The 19,275-nt window shown below is 36.5% G+C and overlaps 2 protein-coding genes across 10 annotated transcripts; both read left to right on the forward strand.

Annotated features, from left to right (window-relative positions):
• Positions 1-4,400: 4,400 nt before the first annotated feature.
• On the forward strand, positions 4,401-12,094 carry LOC110663452 (uncharacterized). 9 transcript variants are annotated; one of them, XM_058138028.1, is made up of 15 exons: positions 4,401-4,616; positions 4,751-4,840; positions 4,994-5,116; positions 5,460-5,627; positions 5,711-5,797; positions 5,935-6,068; positions 8,854-8,901; positions 8,992-9,045; positions 9,319-9,432; positions 9,517-10,116; positions 10,213-10,401; positions 10,509-10,562; positions 10,695-10,844; positions 10,993-11,184; positions 11,285-12,094. In XM_058138028.1, exons 1-15 carry the CDS (start codon positions 4,596-4,598, stop codon positions 11,931-11,933), a joined length of 2,673 nt encoding a protein of 890 aa, XP_057994011.1. In that variant the 5' UTR covers positions 4,401-4,595; the 3' UTR covers positions 11,934-12,094. The 9 variants fall into 9 exon arrangements, with proteins under 9 accessions (XP_057994011.1, XP_057994012.1, XP_021678436.2 ...); XM_058138029.1 differs by having other exon boundaries at positions 8,992-9,015; XM_021822744.2 differs by having other exon boundaries at positions 4,402-4,616; positions 9,319-10,116.
• A 2,231-nt stretch (positions 12,095-14,325) lies between these two features.
• Positions 14,326-18,446, forward strand: LOC110663451 (protein PLASTID TRANSCRIPTIONALLY ACTIVE 16, chloroplastic). Its single transcript, XM_021822743.2, has 5 exons — positions 14,326-16,421; positions 16,815-17,267; positions 17,394-17,462; positions 17,613-17,671; positions 17,767-18,446. The coding sequence occupies exons 1-5, from the start codon at positions 15,855-15,857 to the stop codon at positions 18,302-18,304; spliced, it is 1,686 nt and encodes a 561-aa protein (XP_021678435.2). The 5' UTR covers positions 14,326-15,854; the 3' UTR covers positions 18,305-18,446.
• Positions 18,447-19,275: the final 829 nt, after the last annotated feature.

Genomic DNA, 19,275 nt, shown 5'->3' on the forward strand with positions numbered 1-19,275 from the left:
TTTGCAAAGTTTAGAATATCATATTTTAGAAATTAAAAATTAAATAGAATTATTAATTTCTTTAAATATAAAATATTAATCAAAATGTCTTTTACATAAATTATTAATGAAATATAAAAAATTAAACAAATTTAAATAGTATTCAAATAACCATAATTAAATTTAAAATAAATATAAGTACTTAAAGATAAATTATAATTAAAATTAATATTTTAATTTATTATTCAATTTTAGTAACGCGTTAAGAAATCCAACTCTATTTCATATCCAACCAAAAACCTAAAAAGACAAAACCCATCTTGTTTCTAAGCTGTTAAAAAGTAACAATATTTTTTCATTCTTTTAAAATGCATCAATTACATTTCAATGTTATTAAAATATTCCGTCCACATTCTAATTTTTTTATTCATTGCGTAATATTCAAACACTTTGCAAACAAATAGATCGTCTTGATATAATTTAAATATATATTTTAGATTTTTTTTTTTAAATAATAACTAGCCACAAGTAATTAGAGGTAAATGGCGGGTAAATTGTAAACTACGGATTACAGTAGACCACAATAGCATGAACAAAAGAGCAAGTCTAAAGCAGGAAATTATTATTCCCAATAAAATCTGACTTGACAATTTTTTTTTTTTTTAGTGTTATTGTGTGGTTGATACTTAATATTTTATTTTATAATAATTATTTTATTAATATTATAATAAATAATATTATTATAAAGTAATTTAAAATATATTAATATATATTAATTATATATATTTATATTATAAATTAAAAAATTTTAATTATATATATTATAAAATTTTTATTAAAAAGTCTAATAGATAAAAATAATAAAAATAAAATTTAAAATAATTAATAAAAAATAAAAAATATTGTATTATTTTTATAAATTAAAATTAAAAATATATATAAATTAAAATTATTAATAATCTTGTACATTGATATGGATAAATTTCTAGTTATTAAAAAAATAAGAATGTATAAATTAACACTCATTATTATTTTACTGATATATTAATTTTTAATTAAATGGGTGTTAATAAGAATCATTTAATAAGAGGTTAACTTTTAGGAGTTATCTTAATTTTTAAAATTGTTATAATTTTATATTTTATATTTAATTTATTATCATAAAATCACACAATTTAAAATTTTATTATATTTAGTCTCTTATGCAATATTTTAGTCCCTCGTGGTGACAAATTAAATTGAGAAAGTCCCTTAGTCACTTTCTTTTCTCACTCTCTTTCTATCACGACCCAATCTTTGAGCCGGATGGGCACTAGGACCTGAGCCAACCTAAAATCTCTGAGGCCCGTAATAAGCCTAATTATACATTGACCCAACTCTATACCTCATTTGGGCCCAATTTCAAAAATTCAACCGGACAGAGTCCGATCATAAAATGGACCTTTCAACGGTGTGTTTTTGACTCACCCTACCTGTAAACACAATATATAATCAATTGGGGAGCTCAACTCACTCTCCACATACACATACTCAAATGTCACAAAAATAAACAGGAGCTCAGCTCCCTCATCCAGTCCAACATACATGCATATAATAAGTTTACAGGTCCAACATGGTAATTACATTACAGATTCAAATCAAATAAATATTTATAACACATGCAGAAATTCTATGAGTTAATAGAATTATACAAATATTAATAAATGACCTGCAAAGAAGAAAAGCACGTTAACCACAACAAATATCCTCCTGTAGCCTAGAAAATAATTAACAGGAGTGAGCGTTCAACTCAGAGAGTAAAATATCAATTTTAACCATAATCTCTATAACTATCTAAAACTAATGCACCTGTGAAGTGAAATGCAATATGGTCATAATTTTCATACAAATTACATCAAAAAGGCAATTTGAAGCACTCATACACCCGATAATGTCAAACAATACATATATGGGAGCTGATCCCCTATACTGCCCTCTTAATTCAACCTGTGCCAGCGAAGAACTCAAGTCGGACTTTCGCTTAATAAACCAAATCGGGGTCCCAGCGAAGAACTCAAGCCGTGTCTATCCTGAAGGACCGGGTCCCAACGAAGATCTCAAGCCGTGTCTACCCGTCCTGTCCATAGCCAACACCACACCACACGCAAGCCAACTCACGCACACTGCTCCAAATTACCACAACAACATTCATAGCACTTTAACAACTATGAATGCAACATAAAATGTGTCTAGTGTTTAACTACATAGATACATACTTATAAGTGATGCATGGGCATGCTTAAACATATAATAATATCGAAATTACAATTAAAATTAATATTTTACTCACAGATTCAACCGAAGTCACTGCAGCGGCTAGGCGGAGGAGGAAGGCTGTCCCGGCTCACCTAACAATTTTATTACAATCATTTAATAAATTTGACTTAATACAAACTAAGAAAAAGACCAGAAAGTCCTAAATCGTGCCGAAAATCTAATAGAGTTTCTCCTATACATAGGACCTACCCAACTTGCAAAATGGCTTAAAACACACTTCTATATCCACAAACCATACACCCACAACTCAATCACATCACATAGCCCCCTCCTGAGCCCATCCAAACAGTCATCGATCACAATATGTAAAATTACAGTTTAGTCCTTATAATTGACCCTTTTTGCAAAAACTACCCAAATAAGCTCTAAAAATTCTAAAACTTGCCTCGCGGTCCTTAGCAATATTACTAAGCTAATGCAAAAAGAATCATAATTTTTATGAGCTATCATAAATATTTTATGAATTTTTTAATTCAATTCAATCACTAGAAAATTATGAAAAAGTGAAGTTCAGGTTTACCTATGTCGATTTCGACTCCGGGGACGCGTTAGGGATGTCTGACAATGGTGAGGTAGCTAAAATCTCGATTCAATTCTAAAACTTTTTCGGTAGTCGGTCTGTCTGGTCTGAAATTCACAGACCGGGGTAACTGTCGAATTTCCGCTAATTGAAGGTACCTACACGAAGCACACAACACGGGGGTTAGTATATAATTTTTACGAAATTTTCTAAGCTCATTTAATACTCGAAAAAACATTACGAAGTTTCATGGGACCCACCGAAAAATGGTGTCGAAAAAATTTAAAATTTATATTGCCGCGAAGCTCTCGATGAGTGGAGCGCTTTGGTACTCTCGGTTTTCTCGTAGGGTTCACGGTTTGTGAAAAATCTAGCCCAAAAGTCAAAACGTGCTATAACTTTTTGGACAAATCGCTCGATCGATTTTGGTGTTATTGATGTATATGGAAAGTTTTCGAGGTGTAGATGGTGTTTGACATAAGACTCGGCTCAATCGGTGGCCAGATCGACCGGATTTCGGCCTGGAAGTTAAAGCGCTGCGCTGCGCGTCGGATGGTCTTCGCATGCGCTTTTCCGGCGTTCAAGGCGGCGGCCGGTGAGAAGGGAAGGGCGAGGCGGCGAGCCGGCGAGGGGAGGTGAGAGGAGAGAGAAAACGGGAGGGGAAGGAGGGACGTCGAGCGCGCGAGGGAGAAGAAGAAGAAAAAGAAAAGGGCCAGTCGGATTCGATCGGTCCGATCCTGTCTGGTTCGATTCGGCCGGTCCAATTCGAGATATAAAATTTTGAATGTTTACTCTGCCTTGAGACCGAAAACGAGACCCAAAAATTTTAAAAAAATTATAGAAAACTCAGAAAAATTCGTAGAGTCTAAATATATTTTTAGTTTTACCATGTGGTCTTTAAATTAATTTTTAAAAATCATAAAAGTTTTATATTTTCAGAAAATTAAATCTGATTTTGAAAATTCAAAAAATTTTAAATAATTTTCTAAAATTTAAATAAAATAAAATATTAATATTACTCATAAACTAATAAAATTAAAAATTCAGGATATTACACTTTCTCCTCAGGTTCTCTCCTTACTGTTTATATAATTCCTCTCATACTCTTTATTATCACTCCCCCTCTTTATTTTGTATGTCGATAAAAACAAAAAGTATATGACTGCCTTCCCTTTTTTCTAAAGAAAAATCTTAAAAATAATTTTTTAAGGATTTTTTTAATCAATTACAAATAAAAAGAAATTTTTATTTATTTATTAGTCTTTCAATATACTTTCTGGTTACTTTTCAAATTAGTCGCAGTAATGTTTAATTCAAATTTCATACGTGGCTTTTTTTTCACTTTTTTTATTTTACACCGTGATGTTAGCATATATAAAGTTGACTTGAGATGTAAGAGATTTCTGATTTGAGATATTGAAGTGTTAACAAATTTTAAAGTCAAAAGATTGTATGATATTAATTGCAGATGAATAGTCAAACGTAATAACTTTAACAGTGGAGAACATAAAATGTAATAAATTTTAAAATTAAGAAATTTTAAGAGGGAATAAAATATATATATATATATAAAAGGAAGGCTGGTAAAAATTAGCCCTCATCCTCTTTAGTCCTGACACGTGTCGAGGCGCAACCAGAGAATCCAGAGAGAGTAGCTCAATCTCCAAGTTCATTTCCCAAATATACCTCTCAGCTCTCGCACTGCGACTCTCCCTCTTATCGCAGAATCGCTCACGGATTTTACCTTATTTCACATCGTCCTTCATCAAAACCCTTAAAAATGTCGGGCGGGTTTTTCCGGGTATGTCTTTTGTACCATGCGCCTCCTTTTTGTTAGATCTAAACTCAAATTTGTAAGTTATAGATCTCGAAACGAGTACGAATTCATGGCTACCTCTCTGTGTATTAATAGTAGATTACCTATTGTTTTTTCAGGGTACTTCTGCTGATCAAGACACTCGATTCTCGAACAAGCAAGCCCAGTTGTTGAAATCGCAGAAGTTCGCTCCTGAATTGGAACATCTGGTTAGTTTTTCCGTAGCTTAATTGATTTCTTATTTTGTTTATATTTCTTACATCTGAACAGTTTATTTGAAATTGGAGCTGGGTAGTGTTAAAATTTTAGTAGAAATTCTTTGGGGTGTCGTATTTATTAGTGCTAATGGTTTGCGTTTTTAGGTCGATATGAGGAAAGTGAAGATGGATATTATTAGACCATGGATTGCTAATAGGGTGACAGAGCTTATTGGGTTTGAAGATGAAGTTCTTATCAACTTTATTTATGGTCTCCTTGATGCAAAGGTATTGAAATTCAGCATTCAACTGTACTCATTTTGGTTTTAAGATAAGAAATGATGCATGTTTCCCTTTATTTGTTTGAATATGAAACCCTATTCTTTTGTGGGTCTATACTAATAAGTTGTACGCATACTTGCCTTTAGGAATTGACTTAATTGGCATAGCAAACCCCACCACTCCCAGATTTCGAGCTAAGGAATGATGATCTAGTCTCATGGTCTATTGACAGGAATTTGCTTGGGTTTTTGCACTTTTTTAGTTCACAATATGGTTGGGTTTCTGCACTTTTTTAGTTCACAATATGGCCTAGTTGGTTGACGGTTGTGTGTATTTAATTCTAATCCAGGAAGTGAATGGAAAGGAGGTTCAAATATCACTTACAGGATTTATGGAGAAAAACACTGGAAAGTTTATGAAGGAGCTTTGGACACTTCTTCTCAGTGCTCAGAAGAATGAAAGTGGTGTTCCTCAGCAATTCTTGGATGCGAAAGAAGAGGAAACCCGGAAGAAGCAGGTTTGATGTATCTTGAAGTCATGATGTGGCTCTTAGCAGCGCTGGTAGTGCTCCTTTCTAATAATGATAAACATGGTTTGCAGGCAGAGGTGGATAGGATAACAAATGAAATTCAGAAAAAGAAAGAGAAGGAGGGTGAAGAATTTGAGCAGGAGAGATCAAAGAAGATGGTAAGACTAAGTTATTCATGCAGGAGTTAGATTCCCTAGAGTTGAGTTTTTGTTTTTAACTTAGTTTGTGTTTTCATGGCATTCAGCTAGCTTCTGCAATTATTTGGGTTCATGTCCTTTACCTCAAACTACTGTAGGATGGTGGGGCTGAAACAAAGGCCAATGTTGCTGGTTTGGAGCCAGCCTCAAAGCATATGGCAAAGGGTTCTAGTGGTGATCCTGAGGATGATAAAGGAACTGACAATAGGAATGTTGGGACAGGAAGAAACAGGTTACTTGTTTTACTTTTTGAATTTATTGTGGTACTGCTTACTGTTCCTTTCTTACCTAAATTGACTAATTCAAAGCAGAAAATCCTATTAATATGTTTGTGGAATGATCTCTGTAGAAGGGGTCCTAAGATGTGGTTTAGGAACATGTTAATTATGTTATCATTCTATTTGTTGATAGTTCAGCAGAATAGTAGTGTACTTCATAAGTACTAATATATGAAATAAATTTATTTTTGATTACTTGCTGTTCTTTAGTGGTGTTTAGCAGTGTTATCAAGGCGAAAGACGACACTAAGGCGATAGAGTACTCTATGGCTTTAGGGGTGAGGCGAGAGGCGAGGCGAGAGCCTTTTTGAAGTAAGGCGCCATAACCTTAATTGCTTAAATTTTATATATATATATATATATATATATATATATATATATATATATATATATATATAAATTCATACTTTTAAATAGTTGATAAGTAAAAAGGCATATTAAAAAGAAAAAAAAAATTAACAATAATAAGAAGTAAAAAGTAAACTAATTAACAAAAAATTAATAATGTCCATATAAATTACACAATTACTTACCAAGAACAAAAAGAAAATAATTAAATTAACAATAAATTAATAATACCCATATAAAATAAACAACTATTATCTAATTAACAAGCAAAAAGCAAAATTAATCAAACTAAAACTAATTAACGAGAATAACAAGTAAAAGGTAAACTAATTAATAACAAATTAACAATACCCATATAAATTAAATAATTAATTAACAATAACAAAAAGTAAAAATCAAATTAACAATAAATTAATAATACTTATATAAAATAAATAATTAATTAACAACTAATGTCTAATTAACAAGGCAAAAAGTAAAACTAATCAAATTAACAAAAATAACAAATAAAAATTAAACTAATTACCAACAAATCAACAATACCCATGTTAATTAATCAACTAATTAAACAAGAATACAAAGTAAAATAATCAATTTAGCCATAAAATTTAAATAATTAATTAACAAGAATAAAAATAAAATAATTAAATTAACAACAAATAAATAAATAATTAATAATAACTAATTAATAATAAGGAGGGGAGGGGGAAAAAAAAGAAAAAAAATAAAAAGGGACTGTTGAAAGAAGGAGCAGAGAGGGAAAAAAAGAAAAAATAAAAAATAAAAAACAGGTGGTTTACGCAGCAGGGAAAGCTGAATAAGTGGAGAGGGAGAAAGCCAAGGAAAAAAAGACGTGAGAGAGAGAGATCGGAGAGAGGAAAGGAGAAGAAGACGTGAGAGAGAGAGATTGGAGAGAGGAAAGAAGAAGACGTGAGAGAGAGAGAGAGATTGGAGAGGAAAGAAGAAGAAGAAGAAGAAGAAGAAGAAGATAAGAGAGAGAGAGAGAGAGAGAGAGAGAGAGAGAGAGAGGGCGTACCTGTTAGTCTTGTTCTGTCTCTGTCGCGAGCGTGAGGTCTAGGAAGAGAGCGGCTCTGCTGTCTTCATGGTGCGGCTCTTTTGTTGGCATCAGATAAGTGGTAGGTTTATTAGTTTTGTCATTTTAAAAAAAAAAAAAAAAAACCCTTACCGTTGCTTTGATGAGGCGTCTCCTCTCGCTTGCGTCACCTCTCCAAAGCCCAGCCAGGCGTTCCAGTAGAGGTGACAAAGGGGCGCCTCTCCTCGCTTGGCGCCTTGCCTGGGCGCCTCGCTCGCCTTTGATAACACTGGGGTTTAGTACATTAATTAATGTCTTTCAACTATGATTTGTGCCCATATTGGATGTATTATGTGTTTGCATTTGTACTTCATAAGTACTAATATATGAAATAAATTTATTTTTTATTGCATGCTGCTCTTAAGTGGTGTTTAGTACATTAATTAATGTCTTTCAACTATGACTTGTGCCCATGTTGGATGTATTATGTGTTTGCACCTATGTATAGGATACAAACATACTGCAACTAGGAATACTACTGCATGACAATATTATTGGATGCTCTACAGATCACAAGCATGTGATGCACGTATACTTGCGTGAAATTGCCTATACATTTTTGTTGTTGGGAATACGAGCTATATTTATACTGATATTAGCTTCAGTCATAGTGTAATATTGGTGTTTTGTGGAGCAATAGATCAGCAATTTCTTCCATTTGTAAGAGAGTCTATTTTTCTTTGCGGTTAAATTTGAGCAGTTAATGAATTTGAATTGTAGGTTTGTGGTAGTGTTTTAACAATTTAGTTGACTGTTTAATGCACCATTATTGCTCCATTCCCAGATTGGCCTAGCCTATATTTCTGCATCCCACAGGGCCGCAGCCTTGATTCTGTTCACCCTGTACCACCCCTTTGATTGGTATCCTATATGCATAAGAGTGGTCTGATTCTGTTAACCCATGCAACATATCCTTTAAAAAATGAAAACACTTGATCTGGATGACATAGACTAATCGGTCTAGCAAGAACTCATAGCATCACCTCTGAGAAAATACTATACTATATCTTCCTGTATAAAACACACTAAGATAAAGTTTTGCGAAAATTTGTCATCAAGTCAAAGTAAAGTCAAACATGACATCGTGTTACAAATTATTTTGCAGAATGGAATAAGAACCAAAATTTGTCTTGAAGTGTCTCCTGTCAGTACTTATTCATCTTTTAGCATTTACTTCTTGAGATATATGAAATTTTTTTTATAAGTGTTGTTTATTTTTAGGTGAGTTACATGAGTGTCCATGTTTCTGTAAGACGTGGAATCGTGGAAGACTAGCAACTAACAATAAACTCCTGCAGGTTTTCTATATCTCCCCTTTCTTCTGATCGTTCTTCTTCATCTGCTCGGTAATTAACCTTGCATTAATATGGTTCATTTGTGCTTTTCTGCTTATGTCTGAACGTGCTAACTTACTGTAATTTGGGTGTCTTATGCAGGGGTTCACCTTCTCAGAACAGCAGGTCATTTTCAAATTCAAGAAGTTATTCAGGGTATGTCATATGTGCTTCAGCAGTGATTTATTTATTTAAATCCAAGAAGTTATTGTTGCTATTCATTTCTGTTTGCTAGCAGTTTTATTTATTAACTTATTTATTTTGATTGTAGTACTGGGGTTGTGTGTGCATTCTTGTGAGCATGTACCAAATTTTTTAAACATCACATTCAATAAGAGATTGCAGGAATAACATGGATGTTTGTTAATTATCTGTTTCTTTCTTTATCTTTTAAATTGTAGCATCTTATACGGTTTATAAATATTTTAGCGACCGGCACAAGTCCAGGAATCTGTCTAGATCACCAGAAGCACAAAGGAAATCTGTTTCTTTGGATATTGTCTACCGCTCTCCAGGAAAAAGGTCTATTACACCTCATTGGAGGTATTCATCTCGGGTCTCCCTTTCACCTTCAAGAAGGAGATCATTGTATTCTAGGCAAAGATCAAGATCATCTTCACGCTGCAGATTGCCTTCTCCAGGAGGACGTAGATTGCACTCTCCATTTCGACGTAGATCACCCTCACCAATTCGTCGTCGTCGATCGCCCTCATCTATTCGGGGTCGCGGATCACCCTCACCCATTTGGCGTCGTCGATCGTCCTCATCTATTCGGGGTCGCGGATCACCCTCACCCATTCGTCGTCATAGATCACCCTCACCCACTCGACGCCGTAGATCTCCTTCACCTCTTGGGTGCCGAAGATCACCGTTGCGCTTTCGACGGAGATCACCCTCTCCTGTGCGGCGTAGATTACCCTCGCCTGTGCAGCATAGATCACCCCCACCTCCTCGGCGTAGATCGCGTCCCATACGACGTAGATCACCCTCTCCCTATTGCTCTAGGTATCGGAGATCTCCATCAACTCCTTATCGTCGGTCTCCATATCCAAGACATAGGTCATCTATTCCCGCCTGTAGGAGATCACCAATTCCTACCCGTCGAAGGTCTCCTTCACCTTATGGATCAATTTCTCCTCCTGTCCAGTATAGGTCTCCTTTACCTGTAAGGAATTCTTCAAAGGAACGTAGGAGGTCACCTGTGCGATCTGTTGGGGAAAGAGTTAGGTACGTTCATAACCCTGGTGGGCACTTTCTCTTACCCGATTTTATTTTCATTAGCGACCTGTTACATTGACCATATTGTGCAAATTCATGTTGCAGTGTGCGGGAAAAATTATCCCCTGTGCTGCGTCGATCCATTAGTTCTTTGAGGTCACCGCCAAGAAATTCAAAGAATCAGAAGGATTTGCATGATAAATCACCATCTTTGTCGCCTTCACCAGAGATGTCTTCAGTTCGGTCAGATTCTCCACCACCTACTAGGAATAGGATTTCTAGTGAGGACAGAAGGTACTTATAATTTCTTGCAATGCCTTAGCATTCTATAAAAATATTCTATCTTAATGATTTTTAAATATTGTATACACGTACTCACATGTTTTTGGCTGCTGTTCAAGGTCAACTCATCCATATGTGAGCCTTGCGAGGCAAAGAAAAGGGAGAAGAAATAGGTAAGATAAGAAGGTGATTAATAGTTCGCTCAATACTTTGACCCCGACATTTTTTATGAATTTTTGATAATTTGCTGGATATGTATCTTTTATTTATTTATGTGTGTGAATGTGCTTTGGCTGCCATTATAGGTCTTCTAGTTCATCTAGGAGCCCTGTGAGGCAAAGAAGGGGGCAAATTACATATGATAACAGCTTAAGCCCTCCACAGAAGCCAAAAGAGCAGAAACCTTATCAAGAAAGTCCATCTAGCAAAGAGGATGAAGATACTGATCATGCTCGGTTAGATTTAGAATTTTTAGCAAATTCTGATTATTCTTAATTTTTTTTGTTCTTGTTAGTGGGTTAATTGTTTTGATTAATTTGACTTTGCTGATTGGTTTTTTTTTTTTTTAATTGGTTTTCAATTTTTCTTTTTATGGGAGATCAGGGATTATAAATCCAGGTCTTCACAGAAATGTTCTATGCTTTCATCCATCACCAGTAAGCAGAAAGATTCTCCTGTGGAGATCCATTTGAAGGATGAGCACTCTTCTGAAAGAGTGGCGGGTCATCGACTTACTAAATCTCAGAGCCGTCTTGATATTGCGGAATCAAGGAAGAAAGACAAGGAAATAAAGATGTAATTTTTTTTTATAGGGTGACATTTTTCCTGCTTGCTTTGATCAATTTGGACATATTCATTAACTGACAGATTTGATGTTTTGGCACATTTGTCACAGTGAAAAGTGTTCTCGGAAGGGGGCTTATCCTGAAACTCCTGAAGGGCAGAAATCTCCAACTGCATATGAGGACCATTTGCTGGGGAAGAGGCAAATGCCTTTTGTGGGAGAGGGTAAAAACTCTGATGAGAGAAACCATTCAAATTCAAACAAGGTTAAGGACAGTGATAGGCAACGTAAGTCAGAAACTACACAAATATCAGTCGAAAAAGCTGATCATAGTAATGGTGGTGTTGGTGCATTTGATTCTGGTTCTGAGGAAAGCGACCAGCGCAGAACTGAGAATAAGGAAAGGCGAAAGCATAAAAGATCATATAGAGAAGAAATGGCTTCAGATGATAATTACAGCTATGATTCTGAATATGAAGAAAGGAAAGAGGCTAAGAGGAGGAGCAAGGAAGAAAAGAAACTGCGAAAAGAGGAAAAATATCGGCGGCGTGAGGAGCGACGTCGTAGAAGGAAAAAACACCGTGCAGAGAAGCTCAAGTTGAAGGATCTAAATGATGTTAATTCTTCTGATGATGAACTTGCTGGGAGAAGAGATCCAAGTGATGGTGAAGATACACATTCTGAGCAGAAAAAACTTGAGACTGAGTTGAGGAAGAAGGCTCTTGAATCACTTAAAGCAAAGAAGGGCATTAGTCACTAATTTATTGCTGTCATGAGCATTGTCATTTTATTTTTGTGTTGTTCTTTACATATTTGCTAGGAACTTTGTTTTGAATGGCTGTTCTTTTATATTGGCAACTGTTTAATGTAGTCTGTTTACTGCTGGCAGCTGAAATGGATAAATGAGGGTTTCCTGAGCTATTCTCTGAGTGCAACTTTATGCAGATCTTGCTGCTAGATTTTCTGGTTACAATTGTTTTCCCTTGGTTGGGAATCTTATTGTTATTATTATTATGATTACTACTTTTGTCATGATGAAAACAGCTATTAGCAGGGATACGGATAATGAAGCATCTCGTTGTCTTGCTGGTGCTATCTTTTTGATATTTATCTTTTACAGATTATTTTGTTAGTTTCTGTGAAACGACGTGTGAGTTTCAGTAATAAGAAAATGACTTCTGTAAGATTAACTGAGCTTTGTTTGTTAGTGTAAACATTAAACCTACAGGTCTAGTCAGTTTAACTAGTATGAGGTTAATACTAAAGTTGGCTTTCTGGTCCAATTGGTAGATGAAATTATTGCCCACTAGATGACTTGCTTGAGCAGACAATGCGCAGATCTTCATTTTGAACATCAATTGAGGTGAAGGGTTTTCATTCTTTACCGTCTCCTTTACAATAATTCAATGTCCGTTGGTGAACCAACTTGGTTTTGCTGGCTGGTTTCTCACTGTATTTTGGTTTACTTCTGTATGGTTGGCAGCTTAAGAGTTGTTCCCGGGACCTCATTTTCTAAAATTCTCCATGGTGCTATTGTTCTCACGCACGCGTTATCCTGATATCTGCCTAGAGTTTATTTGATGGCATTGCAATGATTAGATCTCTTTGCAAATGTATGGCCATTACTTTGCAATTTGAAGGTGTTGATATCTTGCACTTTTGAATGAGCTATTGGTTTTGACCATTTCAGGCACTGCAAATATTTAAGAATAGAAAGTTGGTCATATATAGACTGCTATAAATATTGAAATATTGGAATCATTATAGCTTTAGGTCAACTCATGGGGGTGAGGTTTTGGCAGCAGTTTTGGGGGTTAGCTGATCCTGTTGATTTATATTTTCTTTTTATGCCAACATTAACCTGAGATGTCAGCACTAGCTTGTGTAATTGATAATGCAATGATGGTAGTGGTGTCATATTTTTGGAAGGCTAGGATTGCATTGATTGTTTTTTGCTTTTGAGCCTTTTTGGGATATGAATTTGCCATGGTGTAATATGTGTTTTTGTTGTGTGGTATTGGTTTTGCAGTAGTATTCTTTTCCGTATTAGTATTCATTGGTATGCATTTTTTGGGCAATACTTTAACTGTATGTGAACTAGATCAGACTCTAGAAGTGATGATGGTGCCTGATATTATTCTTTTTGGTTGTTTTATTGATCTTTCTAGGCACTAGTCATGGCCATGAAGAACATTACAAAAATCATCAAGAAAAAACAGACCATGTCATATTGTAAAATCATCGAGAAAAAAAATTTGTTTTATGCTATCTTTAGACAGATTGTATGACTTTTGATCAGTAACTGATATTCACATGGAGATTCATCTTCCTAGTCTTAGAATTATTCTGGCAGTCAAATTATTCACTCCCCTTTTCCTACCGGTCTCCTGAATCCTGATGTTGGTAATTTCTACTGAAGCATGCTTTTCATTTGTTTGTTACCTTTTGACTTCCATGTGAGGAATGTTATGATTGTAAATAAGTACAAGAATTTATGGAATCTCACAAATAAAGCTTCAGAAAAATTAGAATCAGAATTGTCAAAGCTATTAAAGCTCTTCTAATTGATGGTGGTTTCAAGTGGAAGGATCAAAAGTACTTGTATAAGTGGAATGCAATGCCTTGGGAACGGCCATAATTTAAATGATCAAATGATTTGACCAGGAATGATGTTGAATTTGCTTTGCGATGAATGCCATTTTGTACTGTTAACATTTCGGTCTTCCGTCCGGTGACAAATGATACTTTAGTATGTTGTGGACTGGATGTGCATGCACATTCACACACTCTTGTGTTAGATGAGTACTTTTTTTTGTAAGAGAAAAAAAAAAAAAAAGACTTTGTCCCATTTATGAGTATGGTTTTCAATCACTTGCGGCAGTGTTGCTGTTCCAATATTACTGTGGAGAAATTTAAGAGGACGGAAAAGCATATTGATCACAACCTATTTTAGTGGATCAAGATGCTCAAGCACAATAATTTGGGGTTTGGCATAAAGTGTATTTACCTCTAAACGTGTATAATTTCATATGGATTTTGTTGCTTGGGTTTGTGTTTATAACGTGGCCTTATGAACATAATTTCGAGCAGCTTGTTTTTATGATGCTAAGATGATGGCATATCTTCCTTTATTGATAGATTTCTGGTTCATCTCTGATTGCGCCTGACATTAGCAGCTTAAAGGTTCAGACGGCGGAATCAAATCATGCGAGGTTTTGTGCATTTCACTAATCTGACACTTTAGACTTCTGGTGCGTTGCATGTATTTGCTGATTGAAAGCTAGGCCGACCGTGTGACCGTATTCCATGACTGAACGATTTCTGAATCTAATAATATTGGGGGTGGAGGCTACAATGCCCAATTTGTCTTGGTTCCAGTGCCCGATTTTAATCTGGTAACTATCGTACATCCAAATATTGGCTATGATCACAAATTTGGAGTGAGTTCTATCAACATCAATACGTTCAAAGGGAAATCATCAAGTATCATTTGATTGGGAAAGAACAATATTATCTCCACTCTTTTCTAACGATTTTAGAGACAGAATTTCCTCTTTGTAAGGTTGATTTCTGAGGTACTCAGCTTCTTTCTTTGCCGGATTCTGCGGTCTCCCTTGTCCTATGTGGGCAGGGAAGACCCCCCTCTCTTCTACTCGGTAGTGGGTTTTGCTCTCTCATCTTCGGATGGAGATTGTGAAGAAATGAGGATTTGATGATTTTTGTTGTAGATGGTGTTGAATAGGGAGAGCTTCCATCGGTTCTACCATGGATGATGCTGTTTAGTTCGGCCTTGGGTTATGCGTGCAGCTTTGGGTGCTCTTTTATAGCCTCTAGCTTTATGGTTCTGCAAAGAGTTGTCTTGGGGGATGCAGGTACCTTGGGGGGTTTTTGGCCGGCTTTGCCTTCTATGGTCGATTCCAAGGGCTTTTGTCAACCAAGCTCTGCCTTATCACCCTCCTTAAGCAATCTGCGGTGCTTTGGTCGAGCTACCCTTCTCCCTTGGCTCTGGTTAAATCGTTAATTTAGGGTCCTTTTAGAATGCGAAACTTTCTGGAGTTGCCAAGTTTTTGAGGAGTCCTCAGCTATGGCTTAGATGGGTCTCCTATGACGCTTCATCTGTTGTTCATGATCTTCCTTGGGGTGTTGTCAGAGTGTGAAGGAGGCACTCTTCCTCTTTCATGGCTTAGATGGGTACCCTATGATGCTTCATCTGTTGTTCATGATCTTCCTTGGGGTGTTGTCAGAGTGTGAAGGAGGCACTCTTCCTCTTTTGGATCTTGCAAATGCGGTTCGGGTCCTTTTAGTTAGGGTTCTTTATCTTGTCAACCGGTTTCATTTGTTTTGATTTGAGTTGTTTTGTTTCTTTTGGATCATGGGCATGGGTAATGAGCCTCCTAGCTTTTGGTTATTTGAGACTTGCTTATTTTGAGTAAGGTTACTGGGTGGTGCTGGTATCTGTATTATTTATTTTCTTGTTGGACTCTGTTTGTATTGGGCCCAAGGCATGTCCATAAGGTAAGTCTGAATTTGGCATAGGCCCCTGCTTCTTGTCATTTTCTAGGGGGTTGAACGCACTAAATTATGCTACCAAAAACGTCTGGTGTTCAACTCTCTCAAGTGGATAACCTACGAATACGTGGCTTTAGCCCATTTGCTAGCCGTCCCTTACCTCCACATCTAGATGATATCTAAACCAAAATTACTAAAATTGCCGCAGGCAGCAAATGCAAGGCAATTGGATATAGTGAGATTCCCAGAAAATCTCAAAACAATTAAACTTGGAAGGGAGAGTCATCATTTGGAAACTTCTCTTGTGCCCCTCATGGCTCCAACTCTGACCTCCAATTCATTTCTCCTTACCCCCAAACCACATTCAAGACACACTGTCAGAATCCCAAGACTCAGAGTCTTTGCCAAGAGAGCTGGACCCTTCTCCCCATTTCAGCTTGGCAAACCTAAAGATGACAGTGCATCAGAAACTAATGGTTCAGGCAATTCGAGTCCTTTTAGTTTCAACTTTGGCAAGGTACCTGATGTAAAGTCCTTGATACCTGTTGTGAGTGAGCCTGCTTCTGGTTTGTCGTTTCCAAGAAGGAAGGATCCTGGCACTGTGTTTGTGGCTGGTGCTACTGGCCAGGCAGGCATTCGAATTGCACAAACTTTACTGCGTGAAGGTTTTAGGGTTAGAGCTGGGGTTCCAGAGCTAGAAGCTGCGCAGGAGTTGGCTCGTTTTGCGGCGGAGTACAAGGTTAGCTAACTTTAACAACTAGTAACGTTGTGATTCAATCTGAATTTGTTGCGGCAGGAAAATATAGTTGTTATTTGGCATTTTCAATGCCTTTTGCTACTGCTGTGGGTGAATTTTATCTTATCGATTGAATTGACAGAAGGGTAATATAATATGCCAAGAAAAGTGCATTCTATTTAATGTACACAGATAATTATTACGTTGCTTGTTGTACTCACCGAAAATGGGATGATAAAATCTTCCTACGTTTCAGTGGCAATTAGCGTACAGTCTCTTACTGATAGAAAGCTAATATGTGTTATTTGATGTTTATCTATTATTTATGCTACATTCACATCACAGATCATATCAATTTTATGTTTATAAATACTTGATGCTACGTACATATCTCAGATCATATCAAAGGAAGAATCAAGACGTCTCAACGCTGTTCAATCCACTTTTATAGATGCAGAATCAATTGCCAAAGCAATTGGTAATGCAAGCAAAGTTGTGGTTACAATTGGTCCTGCAGAGAATGGTCCTACCTCTGAGGTCTCTACATCTGACGCCTTGAAAGTAATTCAGGCTGCTCAGCTATCAGGTGTTGGCCATGTTGCAATAATCTACGATTCAAATGCCGCTGGCGCTTCGACTTATAATGTCCTAGATGGCTTCACTTCATTCTTTAACAACTTGTTCTCACAATCTCAGCCATTGTCCATACCTGAGTTCCTGCAGAAAGTAATCGAGACAGACGTTAGCTATACTTTCATTAAGACAAGCTTGACTGAAGATTTTTCACCCGAGAGTTCTTATAATGTTGTTGTATCTGCTGAAGGAAGGACTGGTTCAAACGACTACAAAGTAATGTAATGTATGCAATTATTTCTGTTTCATTAATTTAGTTTCTTTTTTTTTTTTGTTCTTTTTTTTTTTTTCCTTTTCTTTGCGTTCCTTATCTTTCTTTATGCTTTGAATTATGTTTATTAGGTGGCAAAGTCTCGGATAGCAACCGTAGTGGCTGATGTTTTCTCAAATACAGAAGTGACAGAAAATAAGGTGCATTTAATTTTGATTTTGCTCATTTTACGGGGATAACATGTTATACCAGAACTGACCAACTTAATTTCTATGGATACCCAACAACAATTACTGGTTTCTAAATGAAATGAAAAATTGTGGTTGGTTTATGCTTATATTCCAAATTAGGTGGTGGAAGTTTTTACTGATCCATCAGCACCCCCAAGGGCTGTGGATGAACTTTTCAGGTAAAATTGTGGTTCTGTTATCTTCTTATCATTAAATTGCAACTTCTTGCATTTCCTGAAATAAGCGCTTGCTAATCATAAGCAACTACATTTAGTGCCATTCCTGAAGATAGAAGAAGAAAAGCTTATGCAGAAACTCTTGCAAAGGCAAGGGCTGAGGAAGAAGCAAGGGTAGCTGCTGAGAAAGCTCGTGATGCAGCTGATGCAGCGAAGAAGCTTAAAGAAGAAGTGAAAAAGCTTTCACAGCAAGAAGCTAAAGCAACTAGTCTAGCTGAAGACGCCCAGGAAAAGGCTGAGGCTGCAGGGACTTCAGTGGAAAACCTCCTGAATAGAGCAAAAGACATCAGAGCAGGATTTTCTTGGGAGAAACTTAGTACACAGATTGCAACTGCAGTTCAAACGACTAATGGAGAAAAACCAAATGTGCAGATTGCTACTGTCAGAGGACAAGCCAAGGCTCGTTCTCTTCCTGTCCAAAAAGCTGTTGTTAAACGACCAACCCCGAAATTTCCTGCCTTGAAGCCAAGAGAGCAGCCAAAGCCAAAGGCCAAAGAGACGGAGTCAAAGACCGAAGTAAAGAAACTATTTGGAGGCCTGTTTCAGCAAGAAACAATATATGTTGATGACGAATGAGATAATACTTTGTTTTGTAACCCTTATCTTTTGAGCTACTCTGATTAAGATGTCATTTAAATTCTAAACAGAAAATGTGTACTGTTTTAAGTTTTTCAATCATTTTCCCTGTGACATAAATAAAATTTCTTCAATTTTCAAAGGCTCCAGGCATGTAGCACCCCAAAATTTTAAATTTTATTATTTTATGAGCATTTTTGGTATTTTAATTTTATTTAAATTTTAGGAATTTTTTTGAGATTTTTCGGATTTTAAAAATCGGGTTCGATTTTCCAAAAATATAAACTTTGATGATTTTTAAAAATTAATTTAAAGACCACGTGGCAAAACTAAAAATATATTTGGAGTCTACGAATTTTTCTGAGTTTTCTGAAATTTTTTCGGAATTTTTTTATCTCCTTTTCGGTCCCGAGGCAGAGTAAAAATTTAAAATTTTGTATTCCAAATCGCACCGTCCGAATCGAACCAGACCGGATCGGACCGGTTGAATCGGACCGGCTCCTTTTCTTCGGCGCATCCCGACCTCCTCCTCTTCTCTCTCTCTTTTCTCTCTCCTCCCTCCTCCCCTTGCCGCGCCGCCACCTCCCCTGCCTCCCCACCTCGTCGGCGTCCCTTGACCCTCCCCACGGCCGCGCCGCTGAACGCGAAACGGCCCGAAACAACGCAAAGACGAAGCGTGACTCCTCGGCTTCCCGGCCAAAATCCGGCCGATCCGGCTACCAATTGGACCGGGTCTTGTGTCTAAAATCATCTACTCGTCGAGAGCTTTCCATAGACACCAAGAACACCGAAATCCATCGAGCGGTTTGTCCAATTTTTGCCCGGGAAATTTTAGCCCATTTTGACTTTTGGGCTAGATTTCTAGCAAACCGTGAATCCCACGAGAAAACCGAGAGTACCAGAACGCTCCACTCATCGAGAGCTTCGCGGGGACATAAATTTCGAATTTTTCCGACACCGTTTTTCGGTGG

This window comes from Hevea brasiliensis, chromosome 16 (assembly GCF_030052815.1).
Source record: "Hevea brasiliensis isolate MT/VB/25A 57/8 chromosome 16, ASM3005281v1, whole genome shotgun sequence".
In the NCBI taxonomy this organism is placed as follows: domain Eukaryota; kingdom Viridiplantae; phylum Streptophyta; class Magnoliopsida; order Malpighiales; family Euphorbiaceae; genus Hevea; species Hevea brasiliensis.

What these genes read in the sequence shown, in the direction of transcription:
- LOC110663452 (XM_021822744.2), top strand. Translation starts at nt 4,596, where the DNA reads ATGTCGGGCGGGTTTTTCCGG. An exon ending in TGTCGGGCGGGTTTTTCCGG is followed by an intron (nt 4,617 to 4,750) that starts GTATGTCTTTTG and finishes TTGTTTTTTCAG; the next exon opens with GGTACTTCTGCTGATCAAGA. An exon ending in AGAAAAGGGAGAAGAAATAG is followed by an intron (nt 10,563 to 10,694) that starts GTAAGATAAGAA and finishes CTGCCATTATAG; the next exon opens with GTCTTCTAGTTCATCTAGGA.
- LOC110663451 (XM_021822743.2), top strand. Translation starts at nt 15,855, where the DNA reads ATGATATCTAAACCAAAATTACTAAAATTGCCGCAGGCAGCAAATGCA. An exon ending in CAGAAGTGACAGAAAATAAG is followed by an intron (nt 17,463 to 17,612) that starts GTGCATTTAATT and finishes ATTCCAAATTAG; the next exon opens with GTGGTGGAAGTTTTTACTGA. An exon ending in GCTGTGGATGAACTTTTCAG is followed by an intron (nt 17,672 to 17,766) that starts GTAAAATTGTGG and finishes AACTACATTTAG; the next exon opens with TGCCATTCCTGAAGATAGAA.